The 20,021-nt window shown below is 33.5% G+C and overlaps 4 protein-coding genes, 1 long non-coding RNA gene and 1 pseudogene across 6 annotated transcripts; all 6 read left to right on the plus strand.

Moving 5' to 3' along the window:
* Positions 1-2,564: 2,564 nt before the first annotated feature.
* Positions 2,565-3,881, plus strand: LOC147922880 (uncharacterized). The gene is made up of 2 exons (XM_087500254.1): positions 2,565-2,837; positions 3,309-3,881. Exons 1-2 carry the CDS (start codon positions 2,652-2,654, stop codon positions 3,684-3,686), a joined length of 564 nt encoding a protein of 187 aa, XP_087356380.1. The 5' UTR covers positions 2,565-2,651; the 3' UTR covers positions 3,687-3,881.
* A 1,246-nt stretch (positions 3,882-5,127) lies between these two features.
* LOC104760994 (uncharacterized) lies at positions 5,128-6,241 on the plus strand. The gene is made up of 2 exons (XM_010484006.3): positions 5,128-5,515; positions 5,639-6,241. The coding sequence occupies exons 1-2, from the start codon at positions 5,336-5,338 to the stop codon at positions 5,987-5,989; spliced, it is 531 nt and encodes a 176-aa protein (XP_010482308.1). The 5' UTR covers positions 5,128-5,335; the 3' UTR covers positions 5,990-6,241.
* Positions 6,242-7,212: 971 nt separating this feature from the next.
* Positions 7,213-8,290, plus strand: LOC104760993 (uncharacterized). Its single transcript, XM_010484005.2, has 2 exons — positions 7,213-7,428; positions 7,726-8,290. Exons 1-2 carry the CDS (start codon positions 7,246-7,248, stop codon positions 8,062-8,064), a joined length of 522 nt encoding a protein of 173 aa, XP_010482307.1. The 5' UTR covers positions 7,213-7,245; the 3' UTR covers positions 8,065-8,290.
* A 3,156-nt stretch (positions 8,291-11,446) lies between these two features.
* LOC104760995 (uncharacterized) lies at positions 11,447-12,402 on the plus strand. Its single transcript, XM_010484008.3, has 2 exons — positions 11,447-11,658; positions 11,919-12,402. Exons 1-2 carry the CDS (start codon positions 11,479-11,481, stop codon positions 12,255-12,257), a joined length of 519 nt encoding a protein of 172 aa, XP_010482310.1. The 5' UTR covers positions 11,447-11,478; the 3' UTR covers positions 12,258-12,402.
* Positions 12,403-14,110: 1,708 nt separating this feature from the next.
* On the plus strand, positions 14,111-15,125 carry LOC104760996 (uncharacterized; annotated as a pseudogene). The gene is made up of 2 exons (XR_015588246.1): positions 14,111-14,359; positions 14,731-15,125. The product of XR_015588246.1 is annotated as an uncharacterized LOC104760996 (transcript).
* A 1,905-nt stretch (positions 15,126-17,030) lies between these two features.
* On the plus strand, positions 17,031-17,896 carry LOC147922881 (uncharacterized). The gene is made up of 2 exons (XR_015588454.1): positions 17,031-17,298; positions 17,382-17,896. It is a non-coding gene; the product is annotated as an uncharacterized LOC147922881 (long non-coding RNA).
* Positions 17,897-20,021: the final 2,125 nt, after the last annotated feature.

The raw sequence follows: 20,021 nt of genomic DNA on the forward strand, positions 1-20,021 counted from the left end.
GAAGAAGTGTATGTTGAGCAACCACCATGCTTTGAAATAGAGGGAGCAGAAAACAAAGTTTACAAACTAAAGAGGGCATTGTACGGCCTAAAACAAGCCCCAAGGGCATGGTACAACAAAATTGACTCATACTTCATGTCACAAGGATGCAAGAGAAGTGACTGTGATGCAGCGTTATATACACAAGAAAGTGAAGGTGGAGTCATAGTGATCAGTCTATATGTGGATGATCTCATTATTACAGGGAATAATGAAGACATGATAAAGAAGTTTAAAGAAAATCTAAAGAGAACCTTTGAGATGACTGACTTGGGAAAACTCAAATATTTTCTTGGGTTTGAAATCACTTACACAGAAGGAGGAGTTTTTCTGAGTCAAAGGAAGTATGCACAGCAATTATTGGAAAAATTTGGAATGGAAAATAGCAAGTCTGTGAACACACCAATCATGCCACAAGATAAGAAAGTTGAAGAAGTAGCTGACCTTGAGGATCCGAGACAGTATAGAAGTATGATTGCTGGACTTTACCTTACAGCGACTAGACCAGATCTTGCTTTCGCTGCATCCTATTTGTCCAGGAGTTTAGCGAGGCCAAAAGATATTAAGCTACAAGAAGCAAAGAGGGTACTTAGATATGTAAAAGGAACCATAGACTACGGTCTACACTTCTATGAAACATGTCAAGTAGAGTTGATGGGATTCTCTGATTCAGATTGGGCAGGCTGTAAAGAAGACATGCGAAGCACAACAGGACTGTGTTTCAATCTAGGGAGTGCGAGGTTCACCTGGCAAACTCAAAAACAAGATACCATTGCTCAATCCACGACAGAAGCAGAGTATATGGCGTTAAGCTCTGCAAAAAATCACGCAGTGTGGCTGAAGCGCCTTTTAGGGGAGTTGAAAGTTGACTCTAAGAAGAGTGTTCCGATTTATTGTGACAACACATCAGCGATCGCCATTGGAAAAAACCATGTTCAACATAGAAGAACCAAACACATTCAGATCCGTTATCATGTTGTTCGTGAAGCAGAAAAAGAAGGTGTGATTACCTTGAGATATTGCAGTGGAGAGGAGCAAATTGCTGACATTCTCACGAAACCGTTGGGAGCAAAGCGTTTCGAAGAACTCCGATTCAAACTGGGCGTGATACAAAACCCAAATCAGATCAGAAGAGACTCCACTCAAACGTCACACGCAGGAATATACCAAGATGCAAGAAACCAAGACAAATCAATGGAGAAAGGAGCAAAACAAAGAGGAGAATTTTTTGAATCTGGTGGGAGAGTGAGTCATGTTGACTTGCAAGATAAGAAAAGGAATGAGGCGATGAGGGAGAAGAGAAATATACCATTGAGTTATGCTGATGTTGTGAAGAAAGGTTCTCAACTTGAGAAGCAAATCGATGGCACAAATCACAGGAAGATGAATGGCAAATCCCTAACTTCGAATTTGGATATTAATCAAAAGATGTGAGAGGGAGTGTTGGAATTCACACTTTGATTAATATCTAAATTAGTAAGAAAGGTGAAGAAGAGTAAGAAAGAAGAGAAAGAAGTCACACAGCTTGACAAGGAACGAAGAAAGAGTCAAGATCGAGAAGATGAAGAAGAAGACGTGTGTTGTTTTTGTGTGTTTAATTGAGAAAGGCTTTGGGCCATTAATTATGTTAGGCCTATAATTGTTGATGGGTTCATTAAGACAAAACTATAAATTAAGTCTAAACTAAACTAAGAGTATATATATGTGATGTATGGTGTACAATGAATCTTATCCAAGAGAGATTAAGCTAAGACAAAAGTTCTAAAGTGGCTAAACCTAATAGTTGAACAGATTCTTCAGGTGGAGCGTCTCCCTCTTCTCGTACCGTTGATGCTCTGTTTCTGGGAAGGTGCCTTGTTTGTCTTCTTCTGCTGAGTGCGCTTCATTGTTAGTTAGGCCTGTATCATTATTTGAGTCCAGCAACACATTTGAGTCTAATGAATATTTGTTTCTTACACCTGCAAAACCACGAAAGCAATGAAATCTACGAGAAGGCTTTGAAGATTCTAGAGACATACCGGGGTGTATAGGATAATGAGAAGACACAACAAAATCCAAGGTGATGGATCTGGTTTTTTTCTTTGGCGACATTTTGGTCTCTAGTACATCACTGGTTCCGTCGATTTAAAGGAACAGAGTCGATAGAAGAGCTTTGGCTCACTCTCTTCTCTAATAAAACCCTAAGCTGAGAGATTGATTTTTACTAGGACATTTCGAACAATTTAGTTTTAATTTTTCAAAATTTTGAATGTCTTGCAGTGATGATTTCTAATGACTTGTAGGTTACTCTTACTTATTTGCCTTAAATTAGACGGAACCACAGTTTTTCATTCTAAATAAAGAAAGACGACAAGACTCAATTTGTTAAGTCTCTTGACCAAAGTTTTCGAAACCATCCACACCGACCTATTTATAGAGATCGTCCAAAGTGAAACCAAAATAAAGCTAAAAATTGAGTAAAAATTGACACATCCTTAAAATAGACGACAATGTTATTATATATATGACACAAAAGTGATAAAATCACAACCCAACAAAAGCTAAAACCAAAAATCTGATTCCCAATACTTAGAGGTCGAGAGAAATAAAACCTTTTTCCGGTGACTGACGAAATGGCTTCTTATTCCGGTTGTTTATTCGTCGTTACTTTGGTAGTTCATTCACAATTTCTCTTAGCCCCAGCTTCAGCCTTGCTCAACAGAGAATACATCGATGCAAATTGCGAACGAGTCAAAAACAAATCATTCTGCATCCAAACATTAACCACCTATCCTCCTGCTTCTTCTGCCACCGGCCTGGTACTAACCATCTAACCTTTTTCTAATAAAACTCAAACACTTTCTATAAGGTTTTGATGGTTTATTTGCTTATGCGTCTATGGTAACGCCATTTCAAAGAAATTACACGAAACTTCCATTAGAAAAAATGTGAAGAACCAAATCCAAACTTTTAAGTTATCATTATTAGATCATATAAAATTTATTTTATAACAATATAAAATCTATCTCTTGTTTATTCATTTCAACTCTTTTAAATTCAATCCCCTTGAACATCTTTTAAAATATCATTATTTGTTCATAGCAATTAGCAAACTCAATGAAGAAATTGTGTTAACACTTTACAATATCCTTTAAAACAAAAACAAAACAAAAAATATATATATATATATATATATATATATATTGATACAACTTTTGTTTTAAATAAATTTTCTAGGTGTTCAAAAATCTCACTACAACTAACAATTACTTATGTTTTTAAAATTATAGTTGCCACTGGCGGAGGCCGTAATCGGTCTTGCAATAACCCATTGCGAGAAGACAGCTGTTTTCGCAGCTGAGGCGGCCAAAATGGATGCTACGTTAAAGACGCAGTTCAACGAGTCCCACGACGCGTATGTTGGTATTTTGGCGTCTCTAAAGAGTGCAAAACTAGAACTCACTGATTCACCAGACACAGCCAACTACGACGTCATGGTTTCTGGCGATGAAATAACGCGTGTGAAGGGTTTGGTCGAAAAAAACACCGACCCGTCTTCAAAGACGCTCATGGAGATGACATTGCAGATGGAGAAGCTTCTTGATCTCGCTGCTGGAGCCACCGATGCTGTTGACGATGACGATGAGAACTTACATCGTCGTACTTGAAGTTTGAACTAAGTTACGTTGGGTTTTTATTTTTCGGTTTTTTTGATTGACTTTTGTTAAAAAATTAAAGCATGCACGGAATCAAAGGACGTATGAAAACTATTATGTCCCTGATAATTGAATCTTAGGATAATCTCAAACTGATGTGATAATGTCTAAGCAATTAAATTTATACATGCAAGCGTTAATACCGTAGTTGGCCTATTTTTATACATGCATTCGTTTCCTTTTTGCGTATTTCGTACGTATAGCGCTTTACAATGTTTATTATTTGTGTCCTATTTTTTTTTTTTTTTTTTTTTATGTGTCCTCATTTTATTTCGTTGCCTTCAAATTCAATGATTAATCGAGGATACATTATAGATAAAAATGTTTTATCAATACATAAATGATCTACCAACACTATTAAAATTAGATTATATAGCCACGGGAAATTATTACGAATGTACTTGTAGCAAAATATAGCCACATTCTGATACTAATTAGTGACAAATATTGAGTTAAGGTAAATTGCAGCTAAATTGCAACTAAACATAAGTATATAGTGACGGCAAGAGACGATTGAGTATTGTTGGAAATTTGTAACAGATTTAGTGGGGGAAATTGTTGTAGCAAGTTCAACACAACATTACTCGTCACTAATTTGTAGCCAACGAATGTGTAACCACTACAAAAAAATTGTAATAAATTTGCTAGGTGTACGTGTAGCAAACATAACCACAAAATGATCAACATTACTTGTCACTAATTTTTTTACTAATGATGCAAGTCATTTAAAACAGTATAAAAACATATATAACTACAGGATATAGCTAAACCAATATCATTTAAACAGAGGGTAATATACATATCATACATATAACTATATAAGAACGTTGCCAAGTTATTTTTTTCTATATTATATTATATATATACAAAAGGCAAAATGTTCTTTATTATATATAGTAAAATATCAAAATATAATATTGTAGGCAGGAGATAAAGTTGAAACGATAAAATTTTTAGCTAAATAAAATAGAAAAATAAAGTAACTATTAAAAAACAGAACACTAATTTTTGGTTGATAAAATAAACTTTCTAAGCAATTAATAATGATGAACTCTAAGAAAATGATGAACTCATGAAAATAATTGAGGGGGTTGCACACAAAACCGTTTGGGGAAATAAATACGTTTAGGCCAGAATTTTGTCAAAATTTACTGTAACTTTCTCTATAGAACAATTTGCATGCATCCATAGTTATAAAAATAAACTAATAAAGTGGCCAGTGTTTTTTTATGTCATGTGTAGTGTTTGTCAATAATTCTTTTCAAAAAGGGTATAATCGTCCATCTCCACCTTACATATGCCATTGATCTAATATTAGGTCATTTTATGGTCATGCACCAAATTCTCCGAAAAAGGAGATAATAATAAGAAGATTAACCAATTATTGTGATCCATCTGTATTTTGAAGTTCTATATAGAGAATGAAAGAAAACCAGAAAGTCTAAGAGAAAGTGAATGTGAACTAAATCTTAAACATTGACCAATCTTGAAGCAAATGGGCAAAAGGTGTAATGTATCTATTATGCGTGCAAGTATTATATAAACCAGACAACAATTGTTGATACATTAGTCATTACCACAATCTAGATATTAACGAAGGGATGGCTTCTTCTTCTTCCTACTGTTTTGGCCTCCGTTCTCTTGCAGTTGTGTTATCATTTCTTTTAGTCTCTGCTTCGGCCACAAAATACATCGACGCCATATGCCGACGTACCACCAACAAAGCCTTTTGCGTCAAAACGTTGAACGCATATCCTCCGGCGGCTTCTGCCACCAGCACGGTACGTACTATTATATCATTTTTAAAACCAATAGATAGAGATATATCTATCACTTGTTAAAATTTTGTAATTGCAAGTATGTCCATGGCTCATTCTCAATCAGTATATTATTCCAATCTGTAGTTCCAAGCGGCTGAGGCCACGCTCAGCCTCACCATGTCTTATGCCCGTAAGTCTGCGAGTTTCGCCGGTAAAGCGGCAAAGGAAAATCCAAAATTGAAGAAGCAGTTTGCGGCGAGTCAAGATGCCTTTGCGACCATTATCACGTCTCTCAAGAGCGCTGCCTTGGGACTCAAGGAATCGCCAGATACTGCAAACTATGACGTCATGGTTTGTACCGACAGTACAGGGATAGTGAAGAATTTGGTAGGTAAAAATACAGACAAGGCATCCAAGACTATCATGATGATGACATTGCGGATGGAGAAGCTTCTTGCTATTGCCGTTGGAGCCACAGTAGCTGTTGGCGGGTGAAGACCCCCATAAATTTACTTGGTATTTTTCGAAGTAAAACTTATAATAAAATTATTAAAATGTGCTTGTATTTTTAGAAGTAAAACTTATAAAAATAGTTAAAATGTGCTTATTGACCCCCATAATTTTTGTTTTCCCGAAATAGATTTCAGTCATTTGAGAAAAAATTATCTCTGTAAACATAATGGCTACCTCCGCCACTACATACGGTCGTCCGATTTGGAAAATTGGTTTACTTGTCGAAAACTGAAATGAAAAGAGATGTTCTTTATATACTAAAAAAGCACGTTAATTTGTCAAATTATATGAAAAACTAACCTCCCATAAGAGGAAATTAAACACTAAATATAGTTTTTTTTAATAACAAAAACAGGTTAAGCTATATATATAGTTGATTGTTTTAAGTTTGTGTAGCTTGTTTGTTCGACGAAAATATAAAGAAAAAAACGTGAATTTATAATGTTACATCTAGAGGTGCCAGTATAGGTTTGAGTTCCCGAGTCCCGACTTTTGAGATAGGAAAAATGAAATAGAATAACAATCAATGTGCTCTTTAATTTTTATTGGTAGAATATTATTCTGCTTTCTTTCAGAAACATTTTGTGACTTTGGTATAACAAATACAATTAATTTTACATGTTTATGGTAGTGAATTATAAATGAGAAATAGAATAAAAAATGTATATCTAGAAACATCATAGCATTCTATTATTACATTATTTGTATGATACATTATATTTGATGCTTAGAATTTTATGAGTCGGTCAAATAATGTCAATTTTTAATGTTCGAATCATAATACATTCAACATCTCTTTTTTAAAATTTTATGGTTATCTACAAATTTCTCAAAAAAAAAAGTTAATGATAAAAACAAAATTGCATTTTTTTTTAAAGATAGAAAGTAAGTAAGTGGAAACCTTGGCCAAATCAAAATTTTAAAGAAAGAAAGTAAGTAAGGGGGTAGTATATCTCATATCTATGTAAAGAATTAATTTACAAATCAAAATTATAACCAACTAATGAATAGTACATTTAATAATAAGATTGACCAGAGATTGTTTTAAATTATTTTAGTTTTTATACAGGGAATGATATCTATAAATTTGGAAACTATATCAATTTATTGACCAATTTTGATACAGATTGGTAAGACATTACTTATCTTATATGTCTCCAAAGTAGACTAAGTAGTATATAACCATAACCACAATTCCACGTATGATACAATACCAAAATCTGAATTTTAAAGAAGGGATGATGGCTTCTTCCTCATTCTTTTTTAGCTTCGTGTCTCTGGCTGTCATGTTACCGTGTCTCTTACTCTCTGTTTCGGCCACAAGTTACATTGACACCATATGCAATAAAGCCAAGGGGGACAAAGCCTTCTGCGTCAAAACCTTGAGTGCATACCCTCCCGCAGCCTCAGCCACCAGCACAGTACTAATATATATATATTTTTTTTCAATATTACCAATATATAACTTTGTTACTTACCAAAGGTTCTAGTTTTCGGTCCCTTACATTTTCCTAAAAAAAACTGTTGCTATACATTTTTTCTTATTTATCAAATAAAGTTGGGAACTTATGGTTTTAGTTTGAATATATACATGGTTTTTTCATACAAGTGTATTGAAAATCCTAAAGGTTTTTTCACAGTATTGTTATTGCAAGTACTATGTTTATGTCTCATAACTCAATCATAGACACCTATTTATTTATTATTTTGATGTGTAGTTCCAAGCGGCTGTGGCCACGCTTAGCTTAGGAGCGTCTTATGCCGATAAGTCTGCGGCTTTCGCGGGAACAGCGGCAAAAGTGAATCCGAAGCTGAAAGAGTGTCAAGATGCCTTTGTGCTCATCAGCAGGTCTTGCAAGAGCGCTTCCTCGGAACTCAAGGAAGATCCACAGACTGCTAACTATGACGTCATGCTTTGTTACGACAGCATAACGACGGTGAAGAATTTGGTCGGGAAAAATACAGACAAGGCTTCAAAGACTATCATTTCGATGACAATGATGATGGAGAAATTTCTTGCCCTTGCCGTTGGAGCCACCGAAGCTGTTGGAGGGTAAAGACGACGATGAGAACATTTACCATCGGCTGATCAATACATTTCTTCTTTTGATGGAATGTATTTTTTTTTTTTATCAGAAGAAAAGAAAGAAAAATGAAAACTATGTGTTGAAAAATGAAAACTATTTTAATATATGTATTATTGGAATTTGGTATAAAAACAAATATTACATTTTTTTTTGGTATGAAAAAAGTATTATGTGTTTGTTGGGAAAACGAGCTATTTCCCTCTAAAAACTACGATATCTAGGTAGATAGAGCCCGAACTATAACCCCGATCTATATGTCCCTGAAAAGAAAGTTTGAAATTTATTTCTCCCCAAATCAAAAGTTTGAAATCAAAATCTCCATATATCTGGGTTACATTGGTTTAAGCTTTAACCCCGGAACCAAACCATCCAAACCGATAATAACCCAAATAAACAAAAATAAACTATTTTTCTGGGTTTTAAAAACAAAATTGAAATCAAAGGGGTTTTTAGCCTGATTTTATTTCAAGAACTTTGACGACATTGATCTGCTGTAGCTTCCTCGAAGCAGCACCATCAGCAGCAGCCGGATCAGAAATGTAGTCAAGCTTATTCTTCTTCATCTTTGTCTTCCTCCGTTGCGGATCCCGACGATGCCGCGGCAGCAGAATTTGTAGGTGATGATCCGCTTGCTGCTTCTAATGGACAGGTGATTGTTGGTGTTGAGAGCAATTTTCGTGTGGTGTTACTGTCGCAGATCAATGTGTTTGAGAGTATTCATATTGTGTTTGAGAGTATTCATATTGTGAATCAAGCTGTTAGTGTTATTGTTACTGCTTGTTGTGGGGTTGAAGTGCTCCGGAGAAGCTTGGACGGAAGTATGCGGAGGTTTACATGCCGCTTGATATTGTTTTGTGTGGTGTTAGTAATATCAGACAGAGGACAAATAACTAAACAGAGGATTCAAACGAAGAAGATGATATCTTTCACCTTCACTTCTTTCTTCAGCTCCTTCACAACGGCTTCATACGGCGCCACCGCTTCTCAGTATTTTTTTTACCGGAGTCGCTGAATCAGATATGAGAAGTTACCTTGTTCACCATTTTCCTTACTCCAAAAAAGTCAAATACCAAAACTTTTGAAGTATAAACAACTCAAACTTCCGAAACAAATGGACAAAAGCTTTACCTGCGGGATGGTGGTGGGTTAATAGATCAAAATCTGGGTTTTAATTGAGATTATGTTGCTTTGCCAAAAAAAAAAGATTGGGATTGTATTCTAAATCTGGGTTTTAATTGGGTTTGTGCTTTAACCAGATCAAAATCTGGTTTTTTCTGGTTTATAATGGTTAATAATCGGTTAAATAAATTTCAAACCGATGGAACTCATGGAAGTGGGTAGATAGATATTGAACTATTAATCTAAGGAGATTTTGATTTCAAACTTTTGATTTGGGGAGAAATAAATTTCAAATTTTGTTTTCAGGGACATATAGATCGGGGTTATAGTTCCGGCTCTATCTAGCTAGATATCGTAGTTCTTAGGGGGAAATAGCTCGTTTTCCCATGTTTGCTCAAGCTACTCTTTTTGTTTGTCAAATTTGCCTAATTTAATTATCGTTCTCCTTGTTGAAAACTGACAATAAAGAGATGTCAGAAACGTGTTTGATTCCAGAAACGTCCTCCTCTTCATCGCCTTGATTCCACGATCACACTTTGCATTTACCTGCATCACAAACAACAATTGAGATGCATGAGTATTATCACAAATACTCAGTGATGCAATTCTCTCATCTACTGAAATATACATACAAGCAATAAGATCTCCACATGCATCAAACAAAAATCATAAATCATACCAGAAAAAGGAAACACATTCAGCCGCCTGCTGAAGGATAATGTCGACCGACACCCTCCAAGAAAACTCCAATAATCTCTCAAAACTCTCAAGAACTTCTCTGGAACTTTTGAGAATCGATAAAAGGCTAAAGAAGGCGACAAATAGGTTTTTCCCCCATAAAACGTCGACTTCTTCTTTAAATATCTTGGTTTAGAGATTCCACTTATACCAAACCAAACCAAATCGACGATATAAGACAAACCAGTCGAACCTGAAATTGTTGGTGTCGGTCGACACCTACCTCAAAACCAACAAATCTGTTCGCGGATATTACATTTCTTTACATTAAAAACAAAACTTTTATTATGACTTATTTCTTATTTTGGCATGTTTCCTTTTCTCAATCTTAAATAATATCAATTTTATTATTAGATTTTAATAAAATTTAAATCTTTATAATTTTAATCATGTTAACTCTACAGTTAACTTATTCAACTAACTAGCTATATCATCAAAAAGATTTCTACATTTATTGGGTTGATTTCATGTTCGGCCCTTTGACGATTCATATACTATTTATACATTACATATAGCAATTCATCTATTTTGATAAAAAAAATTATTTTTATGAGCTTTTTGTAGTATACGTATATATATATATATATGTGTATTAAAAAAACAACTTCAGGTGGAAAAAATAATATTTATTACAAATGAGATTAAGTTACTAAATGTTAGTGGGATATGATTTTAGTGGAGCTCACTAATTCAATTGCCTACTCAATTAATGAAAGTAAATATTATATGATTTTTAAATGTGCAATAACTGATGTTTATAAAAAATAAACTATTCTATTTCTCATCCAAGATATGATTTTCATTATAATTTAGTCTATTAATATAAAGTAGTAAATTTAATAAAATAGTAATTTAGACTTTTATATCAATTATGAATTACTAAATTACAGTAGAACCTCTATATATTAATACTTGCTATAAATTAATAATTTTTTCTAGTCCCGAGTTTGGCCGGTGTAAAAAATAATACAATTCGATAAAATAATTAGATAATTTTTTTTTTGAAATCCTTTGTAAAAATTTGTGATAGTAAAATTTATTATAAATTAGTCAGATATCTTTTTAACTTTATATAATGAAAGAAAAATCAAATGAAATGTAGGAAAATGTGTGAAGAAAATTTATCAATTATGAGATAGTAAATTGATGATATTTTTGGTAACAAAACTTATATAGAAATTTAATTTAAAAATACATGTCAAAATCAAAGTCAAAGTTTTTCTAACTTTTCCTATCATTGCGACATCTGGCACTCTTTTGTTGCACATGTCCTCACTTATTTCCATTTTATTTTTATATAAGATAAATAATAAATTAATAATAAGATTGACAAAAGACTGCTCTATTTAGTTTATGTAAATTGTACAGAGAATGGAATCTCGAATTTGGAAACTAAATCAAATACATTGACCAATTTTGATACAGATTGGTAAGTCGTTAAGTATCTTTTATGCCTGCAAAGTAGTATATAACCATAATCACAATTGATGAACAATACAATATCAAAATCTAAATTTCAAAGAGGGGATGATGGCTTCTTCCTCATTAATCTTCGGTGTCGTGTCTTTGGCGGTTCTGTTACCATTTTTCTCACTCTCTGCTTCGGGAAGTTACATTGACCCCATATGCAGTAATAGCAGGGGGGACAAAGCCTTCTGCGTCAAAACTTTGAGTGCATACCCTCCGGCAGCCTCTGCCAACAGCACGGTATTAATGTTTATTTTTCGAAATTACTAATATATAACTTTGTTACTTACCGAAGGTTTTCTTACATATATACAAATCTTTTGTTATACATTTTTACTTATTTATCAAATAAAGTTTGGAAGTTATGGTTTTACTTTGAATAGATAAAGTGTATTGAAAATCGTAAAGGTTTTTTTCACAGCATTGTTATTGCAAGTAATATGTTCATGTCTCATAACTCAATCATAGAAACATAATTTATTTATTGTTTCGATATGTAGTTCCAAGCAGCTGTGGCCACGCTTCGCCTAGTAATGTCTTATGCCAATAAGTCTGCGGATTTCGCGGGAACAGCGGCAAAGGAGAATCCGAAGTTGAAGGAGTGTCAAGATGCCTTTGTGGACATCACCAGGAATCTCATGGGCGCTACCGCAGAACTCACGGAAGATCCAGAGAGTGCCAACTATGACGCCATGATTTGTTACGACAACACAAAACTTGTGGAGGAGTTGGTCGGGAAAAATAAAGACAAGGCTTCAAAGACTATCATAGCGATGACAGCAATGATGAGCAAACTTGTTGACCTCGCCGTTGGAGCCACCATAGCTATTGGCGGGTAGAGACAACGATGAGAACAGATACCGTCGGCTGATCAATCAAAACATTTCTTCTTTCGATGGAACGTATCCATGTGTTGAAAAATAGCAACTATTTTAATATATGGTATAATTGAAGAATGGTATTAAAAACAGATATTACATGCTTTCTCGAGCGACTCTTTTGTTCGATAGATTTGCCTAATTTGAATTATCTTTTTCTGCTTTCTGAAAACTGACAAAAAAGAGATGTCACAGAAAAAAAAAACAAAAAAAACAGAGGTTATAAACAAGTCTAATTTTTATGTTTGTTTGACAAAACAATTGTTTCAAATCATCTTAAATCCTCTTGTAGACCTTGAAGCAAGAAAGAAAGAAAGGAAGGTACATTCACAATTTCAAGTGATAAATTTGATCGGTAAAAACCAAGACATGGCTTCCAAGACTCTCATAGAGATGACAGTGCAAATGAACAAGCTCCTTCGTCTCGGTGTTGCAGCCACAGAAGTTCTTGGCGGGTGAAGAAGAAGATGAGCACATATACCATTGGGCATGTCTTTATATATGATTGAAAACTGTTTTAATGTATACTATATAAGTGCATAAGGTTGAAAACTATTTTAATATATGATATAAATAATTTCAAAAGGTTCATCCGAGTTGCGTCACGAGGTTGCATACCTCGATCCCACATTAAAAGGATAGATATATGGCAGTTCGAAAGTAGGAGGAGTAAGATGTATCATTATTGTTGTTTGTACCAAAATGAAAATTACCCAACAAACATATGCAAAGAAATTATTTTTGAAAGAGAGAGTACCATAGGATCATAGTCACTTTGGAATACGTATGTACTTATCAGTTGTTGACCTTTACAGAATTATACTTATTTTGTTTTATTTGTGTGAACAATTTCTGGAGTACGTATATGTCACATGAAAGCTGATATCTTCATTGGAAACAAGTGATTAAACCTTAGGTTGCTGTCAAGCTGATGGCAGTACTGTGGCCTGTGGGGATGAGGTAGCAAGAGTAATATTCTTGTTAAGCAAGGAAGCTTGAAGATCTCCTTGAAGACATATATTATATAACCAGCAAGATTATAGGGGATCCTTATGGAAAAATGCCACTTTAACTAAACTAAGACAAGTTCTGTAATATTAAACACCGTGAAATCCATACACAACAAATCCGATCATTACTCATACTGTGCGTGCGATTTAAGAGATTTGGAGAACATTTTTCTGGAGCTAGCGGGACACGAAATTGTGATAAATCTAATAGTATAAGGTAACTATCAAAATTGTTGAAAACATATTGATAAAGAGGGGCTGCTAATGCGATAAATAAATCTCGTGGGTCGACACACCAAATTTGACATGAACAAGGCATTTGAATCTGAACAAGGCATATCTATAGAATGATTAGTTTGAATCTAATTTCGAAAGGCAAAACAAGTAAAGAAAACTAAAGTAAAATGTACGTACGTGCCAAACATACACAAAAGCCATCACGAAAGCCATTTCCGTTTTTCATCAAAGATCCAAAAGTTGCTAATTTGGCACTAAGAAACTATTTGTCCTATTATATATTTAGGCAGTTAAAAAATGAATAATTCTTTTAATAGCTTTTTGATTATGGACAAGAATACTATTCAATTTTACATTTAAAACTAGATATATATTAAAAGAATTCTTGACCAAAAAAGTACAAGTAAATAAATCTAGTCAACAAGGTGTATACTAAATCAAAAATCAGGAAAGTGTAATAATCTCAACAGACTAGTCAGATTTTTTTTATAGTAAAGCTGGGCAACAGAGTCATGAGTAATATGTACGTGTATATATACTTAAAAGGTATAAACCATAATCACAACATCAAAAAGAAGAGAATCCAAAAGTTGAATCTTCACGATGAGTTTGAGAGAAATGGCTTATTCCTCTCATTGTTTATTCGTCGTTTCAGTGGTACTTCTGTTACAATTTCTTGTAGCCCCTGCTTCGGCCTTGCCCTTAAACTCCACACAATACATCGACAAATTATGTCAGATGTCATCTATTGACGACAAAATCTTCTGCTTGCAAACGTTGACTACCTATCCTGGTGCCCTTTATGCCGAAGACTCGGTAATAGTATTATATCTAACCCTAAATTAGTTTTCAGTTTTATATTTTTAATCACACGTTAACATGTAAGAGTTTTTATTTGAATTTTTGAAAATATTTTTCATAAAAAAAAGAGTTTTAACAATCGTGGATTTTCAAAAATACAAATATCACATAAATAATAGAATAGTACTCAAACAACAAATGTTGGAACTTGGTAACATTAAAAAAAAAAACATATTTTTATCAAGTGCAACTATGTTTTTGAGAACCACATTCATAATGCAAAAATTTTAGAAATAATATTTACGTACATAGTACGTAATTTCAAACATTTATCTTCTTTTCTTTTTTGGTATGAAGTTTAAAAACATTTATCATCTAATCTACAGGTTACACTTGCAGAAATCGTGATCAGCGGCCTTCTCATACCCCAAGTCGAGAAGACAATGCGTTTTGTACTAATCACAGCAAAAACGGAACCGAGTTTTAAGACACAGTTCCAGTAGTGCCATGAGACCTATAGAACTATTGTATACTCTCTCGAGAATGCCTTTGGAGAACTCAGGCTCTTTCCACGTACCGCAACCTATGATGTTATGACTTGTACCGACCAAATTACCCAAGTGATGAATCTGATCGGGAAAAACCAAGAAGTGGTTTCAAAGACTCTCATTTATATGACAATGCAAATGAAGAAGCTCCTTCCTCTCGGCGTTGCAGCCACACAAGCTCTTGGCGGGTGAAGACAAAGATGAGAACATATACCATTGAGCTTGTCTTAATATATGATTAAAAACTATATATTTTAATACATACTATATAATATGATTGCAGGCTAAAGGTTGAAAAGTATTTTCATATATGATATCATTTTTTCAAAAGTTCATATTTGCAAGTGACATAAAAGTTATTATTAACTGAGAAGTGTCTCTACCAAAAAGAGATATCTTGGATTTAAAAAGCAAAATTCAAAGGAAGTAATATCAAAAAGAAGAATTCTATTGGATATAGTGACTTCCGGAGCCGGTTTTTATTCCATTCCGATATAAATAATGCATCTCCATCCCAAAGAGGAATTGAACTCAGGACACAAGGGAACCAACCCCTTTGTAGTACCACTAGGTCACCACCTACTGTATTCACTACAAGAAAACAGTCGATTTGCGATGGAAGAATCCATCGCAATTCCCTCGCAAATCGACAGTCGCAAGGGATTTGCGAGACACAACTATTCCTCGCAAATCGCTTCTCGCAAATAAGCTGACATCGCAATTCCCTCGCAAATTTTGCGAGGGATATTTTCCCTCGCAAATCTAACGCAATGTGCGAGGGATATATTCCTCGCAAATCCCACGCACATTGCGAGAGACGGTTGTACTCGCAATTGTCAAGCAAATTGCGAGGACTTTTTTCCATCGCAATGTTCGATCCGTCGCAAATTTTGCGACTACTTTGCGACGTCCATCTGCCTAGTATTGTTGGTATTCGCTAATTTTGTAGCAATTCTTCATTTTTAATTTTTTTTTCTTTTACCATTTTTATGTTTGATTTTTTTTTTGTGAATAATGTTTTAGATGTTAAAAAAGAATAATAATAAGAAGAACAGAATTGAAAATTCAAAATAGAATAAAACATAAATATTACAAAACAAAAGTCATGTTTAAGTGGGATATCAGAACAAAGTGAGAAGAGTTCTTAAAAGGATTGAGAGAGAGAGGTCACGTTTCTGGTCCCAGTTTGGCTACCAGCTGCTCCCGTTTCACCTGTGTTGCCCTCTGGGTTGGTGCCTTCCTGGTTGGTGCCTTCTGGGTTGCTCCCTTGTTGGTTGGTCGGGTATCGAAACTTGGCAGCAAACTCAGGATCCTTTTCCGCGAGATAGTCAAAGTATGCATCATAGCTATGCATTCTTTGACTACTTTCATGGATTTGACTCGCCTGGGTTTGGATTTGAGTCGCCTGGGTTTGAATGCATTCCTCAGCGGCGGCAAGCTTCTGAGCCAAGATAACCGGATCATTAGCTGGAAACAGAGGTTGCGGACAGCTAGTGGTAGAGGACGCTTCAAACTGCAGAGAACCAACCCCAAAAATTCTGTTTTTTCTTCTTCGGAGCAACCTAAAAACAAAACAACAAACGACAAGTTACAAACATACAAAAGAAAACAATGGATCACATACTAAACAATTGCAAGTTATCACAAACTAAACAATCCCAAGTTATCACAAACTAAACAAGGAAGTTATCACAAACTAAACAATCGCATGTTATCACATACAAAACAATCCTAAGTTATCACATACAAAACAATCGTAAGTTATCATATACAAAACAATAGTAAGTTATTCTAAATATTTAGTAAAATTTTAAATATATTTAGTTTGATATTTTCAGTTTATTTTATGTGTTAAGATAAGTTTGGTTTTTGGTTTTAGAATAATCATAATATAGATTATGGTGTTACCAAAACAATTCGTGACCAAAAAAAACTACAAGTAAATAAACCTAGTCAACAAAGTTTTTACTAAAACCAAAAATAAGGAAAATATATTACTCTCATTAATCAGATTTTTGCATACAATGAAAATGAAAGAAAATAAAATTCTAGTCAATTAAAAAAATAAAAATAAAGATGGCAACAAAACTATAAGTATGTGTATATACATACTTGAAATTATAATCACAACATCAAAAAGTAAATCCAAAACTTGAATCTTTACAGAGGCCGTTGAGAGAAATAAAACTCCCTGGGAGAGAGAAAGAAATGGCTTCTTCCTCTCATTGTTTCTTCGTCGTTTCAGCGGCACTTTTGTTACAATTTCTCGTAGCCCCCGCTTCGGCCTTGCCCTTAAACTCTACACAATACATCGACAAATTATGCCAGATGTCATCTATTGACGACAAACCCTTCTGCTGGCAAACGTTGACTGGTTTTCGTTGGGCGATGTATGCCGGAAGCTCGGTAATATCTAACCCATAATGCAAACATATATTTTCTTAGTTATTTGGTATGAAGTTTCAAACAAATTATCTATTAATCTACAGGTCACACTTGCAGAAGTCGTGATCAGCGGCCTTCTCGTACCCCATGTCCAGAAGACAATGCGTTTTGCACTACTCACAGCATAAAAGGACCCGAGTTTAAAGACACAGTTCGAGACGTGCCGTGATACCTATAGAACTATGGGATACTCTCTCGGAAAAGCCTTTCAAGAACTCAGAGTCTCTCCAAGTACCGCAAACCATGATGTTATGACTTGTACCGACCAAATCACCCAAGTGATGAATTTGATCGGTAAAAACAAAGACGTGTCTTCGAAGACTCTCATTGACATGACAATGCAAATGAAGAAGCTCCTTCCTCTTGGTGTTGCAGCCACACAAGCAATCGGCGGGTGAAGACGAACGCGAAGATGAGAACATGCATGTACCATTCGGCTTGTCTTAATAAAATATATAGTTTACATAATATAATTGCAAAAGGTTGAAAGTATTTAATATATGATATAATTTCCAAAAGCTCATTTTTGCAAATGACTTAAATATATCATTATTAACTGAGAAGCGTTTCTACCAAAATGAGATCCCTCGGATTAAAAAAAAAAAGATCACAGGAAATTCATCATGAAGAAGAATTCTATTGGATACAGTATAATTGTATAAATAATATCTTGGCTGAAAATACAATATTAAACTTTAATGTTTAGTTCTTTTGTTCTTTTCAGAAAATGGTTGTCTATTAATGCATTAGAAAATAAAATACAAAAACACTTTTTTTTTTGTCGGCAATACAAAAACACTATATGGCATTTTTCAAAGAAAAACACAGTAATATTTAAAACCTAATCTGAATTATCCATCCCATTACAAAGAAGACATAGATGAAAGAAGCCCATAGTTGGGAATTGGAGGTGATGCGAATCAGTACCAACTGATTTTTCCGAAAACATGCAGACAACGTTACAATAGAATCAGAAGAAAGTACGTAAAAGCAAAACATTTAGAACCTTGCAAGCGGTATTTATTAAAGAATGAAAAGCGAATTTATATATAATAAGAATAATAAAACATTAAACAATAGGTCAATTTAAAAAATATAATGAACCACATAAAATGACTTAAGTAGCTTTCGTGCTAATGCTACTTTAACTTTTCAAAGCATGATTTTAAAAAAATCAAAGACCAAAATTATAAAACATAAAATTAGTTCTTCAAAATTCTTTGATAAGAAAACTTTTGAAAATGATGGTATCTTTTTATTTATTTATTTGTTATATCAAATACTGAAACTGGAAGCGCAAGCTTAAAAACGGAACTATAAACTTCCAAAACAGATTTATTGAAATGTCACAGAAATAAAATTCCAAAAGCTTTTGAAAGCTTCCGATTCCAAAGCGTGAAGCTGAGCTCCAAAATTAAGCTTCCAAACTATTGCTCATTTTGCTCGAAGAAAGTTTAGGCCTCTAAGGTTTCCCTTATGTAGAAGAGGTTTAGTGTTATGGTCTCTAGTGGTCGTAGCGAACCACATACCATATGAAGAAAATGTAATATTTAGTTAAATGTTAAATCAATTCAGAATTTTCTTTTTTATATTGTTAAATCGTGGGAGTTCCGGAGCCGGTCGTCTTTAGTATATTCTGATTTAATTAATGCTTCTACGTCCCATAGAGAAATTAAATTCGAGACACACAATGGAACCAACCCCATTGTACTACAACTTGGTCACCACTCCTTTGATATTTTTTTCTATATATTTAGTTTGGTACTTTTAGAAATAATAGAAATTGTCTTGCAAATAGTATGGGAGAAAATTCTGTCTTTGTAATGTACACGAAGACGAGTTTCACTTTGCTTTGGAACTAATTAAATGATAACATTTCGAAAAGAGAAAAAGGAGAAAGAAGCGATTCCTATATATACTATTACTATAGCTAGGTAGAAAAATTTGCATGTTACAATACTACCACGATACTAGAAAGTAGCCCACACGATGCATGGTTTATATATACAATATTAACTTGAAATATAAAATAAAAATTTTGTTCAATTATATATGAAATGTATAATATATGTAATTGTTAATATATGTTTTAAAAAATAATATTCATAATACTACGGTTCAACTACAATTTCTAATTTATATATGTTATATAGTGTTTCATAGAAGGATCATGAAAAAAAAAAGTTAAAGTATATATTACTAAATATTTTTGATTACAATATATTGTTGAAATTATTTAAACAGTATGTTGCTATAGTGATAAGACCATTACTTATAGTAAAGTCAACTATATATGATATTTTTGTAAAATAGTTAAGATAAATTATATTTTTTATATTTTTTCTTTTTTGGAAAATAAAAATCTGAAAGTAGTCTAGAAAGAAAAATGTAAGTTCTTACTTAATTATTTTGATAGATAATTTTATGTTGTCCTATATATTAATTTTATTATCATCATCTAAAAGTAATAGTTAACAAAAAAATAGTTTTATATATGATAAATCAATTTTAAAATAATTTATTAAAACGATATCACAAAACAAATATCTTATACTATAAGTTTAACCAGTTTTTATAAAAAATCATGAAAAGAAAAGTGTGTGAAATTTAATATATATTTTTCATTTTCTATATATTGTCTCTATTTCTAATCATTTTTATATAAATAGTATAATTAACAATAA

This window comes from Camelina sativa, chromosome 18, assembly GCF_030686135.1.
Source record: "Camelina sativa cultivar CO46 ecotype springtype chromosome 18, ASM3068613v1".
In the NCBI taxonomy this organism is placed as follows: domain Eukaryota; kingdom Viridiplantae; phylum Streptophyta; class Magnoliopsida; order Brassicales; family Brassicaceae; genus Camelina; species Camelina sativa.

Bases quoted from the DNA above. Each gene is read 5' to 3' on its own strand.
- LOC147922880 (XM_087500254.1), top strand. From the start codon at position 2,652: ATGGCTTCTTATTCCGGTTGTTTATTCGTCGTTACTTTGGTAGTTCAT. The intron at 2,838-3,308 runs GTACTAACCATC...TTAAAATTATAG, and splicing joins CTTCTTCTGCCACCGGCCTG to TTGCCACTGGCGGAGGCCGT.
- LOC104760993 (XM_010484005.2), top strand. From the start codon at position 7,246: ATGATGGCTTCTTCCTCATTCTTTTTTAGCTTCGTGTCTCTGGCTGTC. The intron at 7,429-7,725 runs GTACTAATATAT...TTTGATGTGTAG, and splicing joins CAGCCTCAGCCACCAGCACA to TTCCAAGCGGCTGTGGCCAC.
- LOC104760995 (XM_010484008.3), top strand. From the start codon at position 11,479: ATGATGGCTTCTTCCTCATTAATCTTCGGTGTCGTGTCTTTGGCGGTT. The intron at 11,659-11,918 runs GTATTAATGTTT...TTCGATATGTAG, and splicing joins CAGCCTCTGCCAACAGCACG to TTCCAAGCAGCTGTGGCCAC.
- LOC104760994 (XM_010484006.3), top strand. From the start codon at position 5,336: ATGGCTTCTTCTTCTTCCTACTGTTTTGGCCTCCGTTCTCTTGCAGTT. The intron at 5,516-5,638 runs GTACGTACTATT...TCCAATCTGTAG, and splicing joins CGGCTTCTGCCACCAGCACG to TTCCAAGCGGCTGAGGCCAC.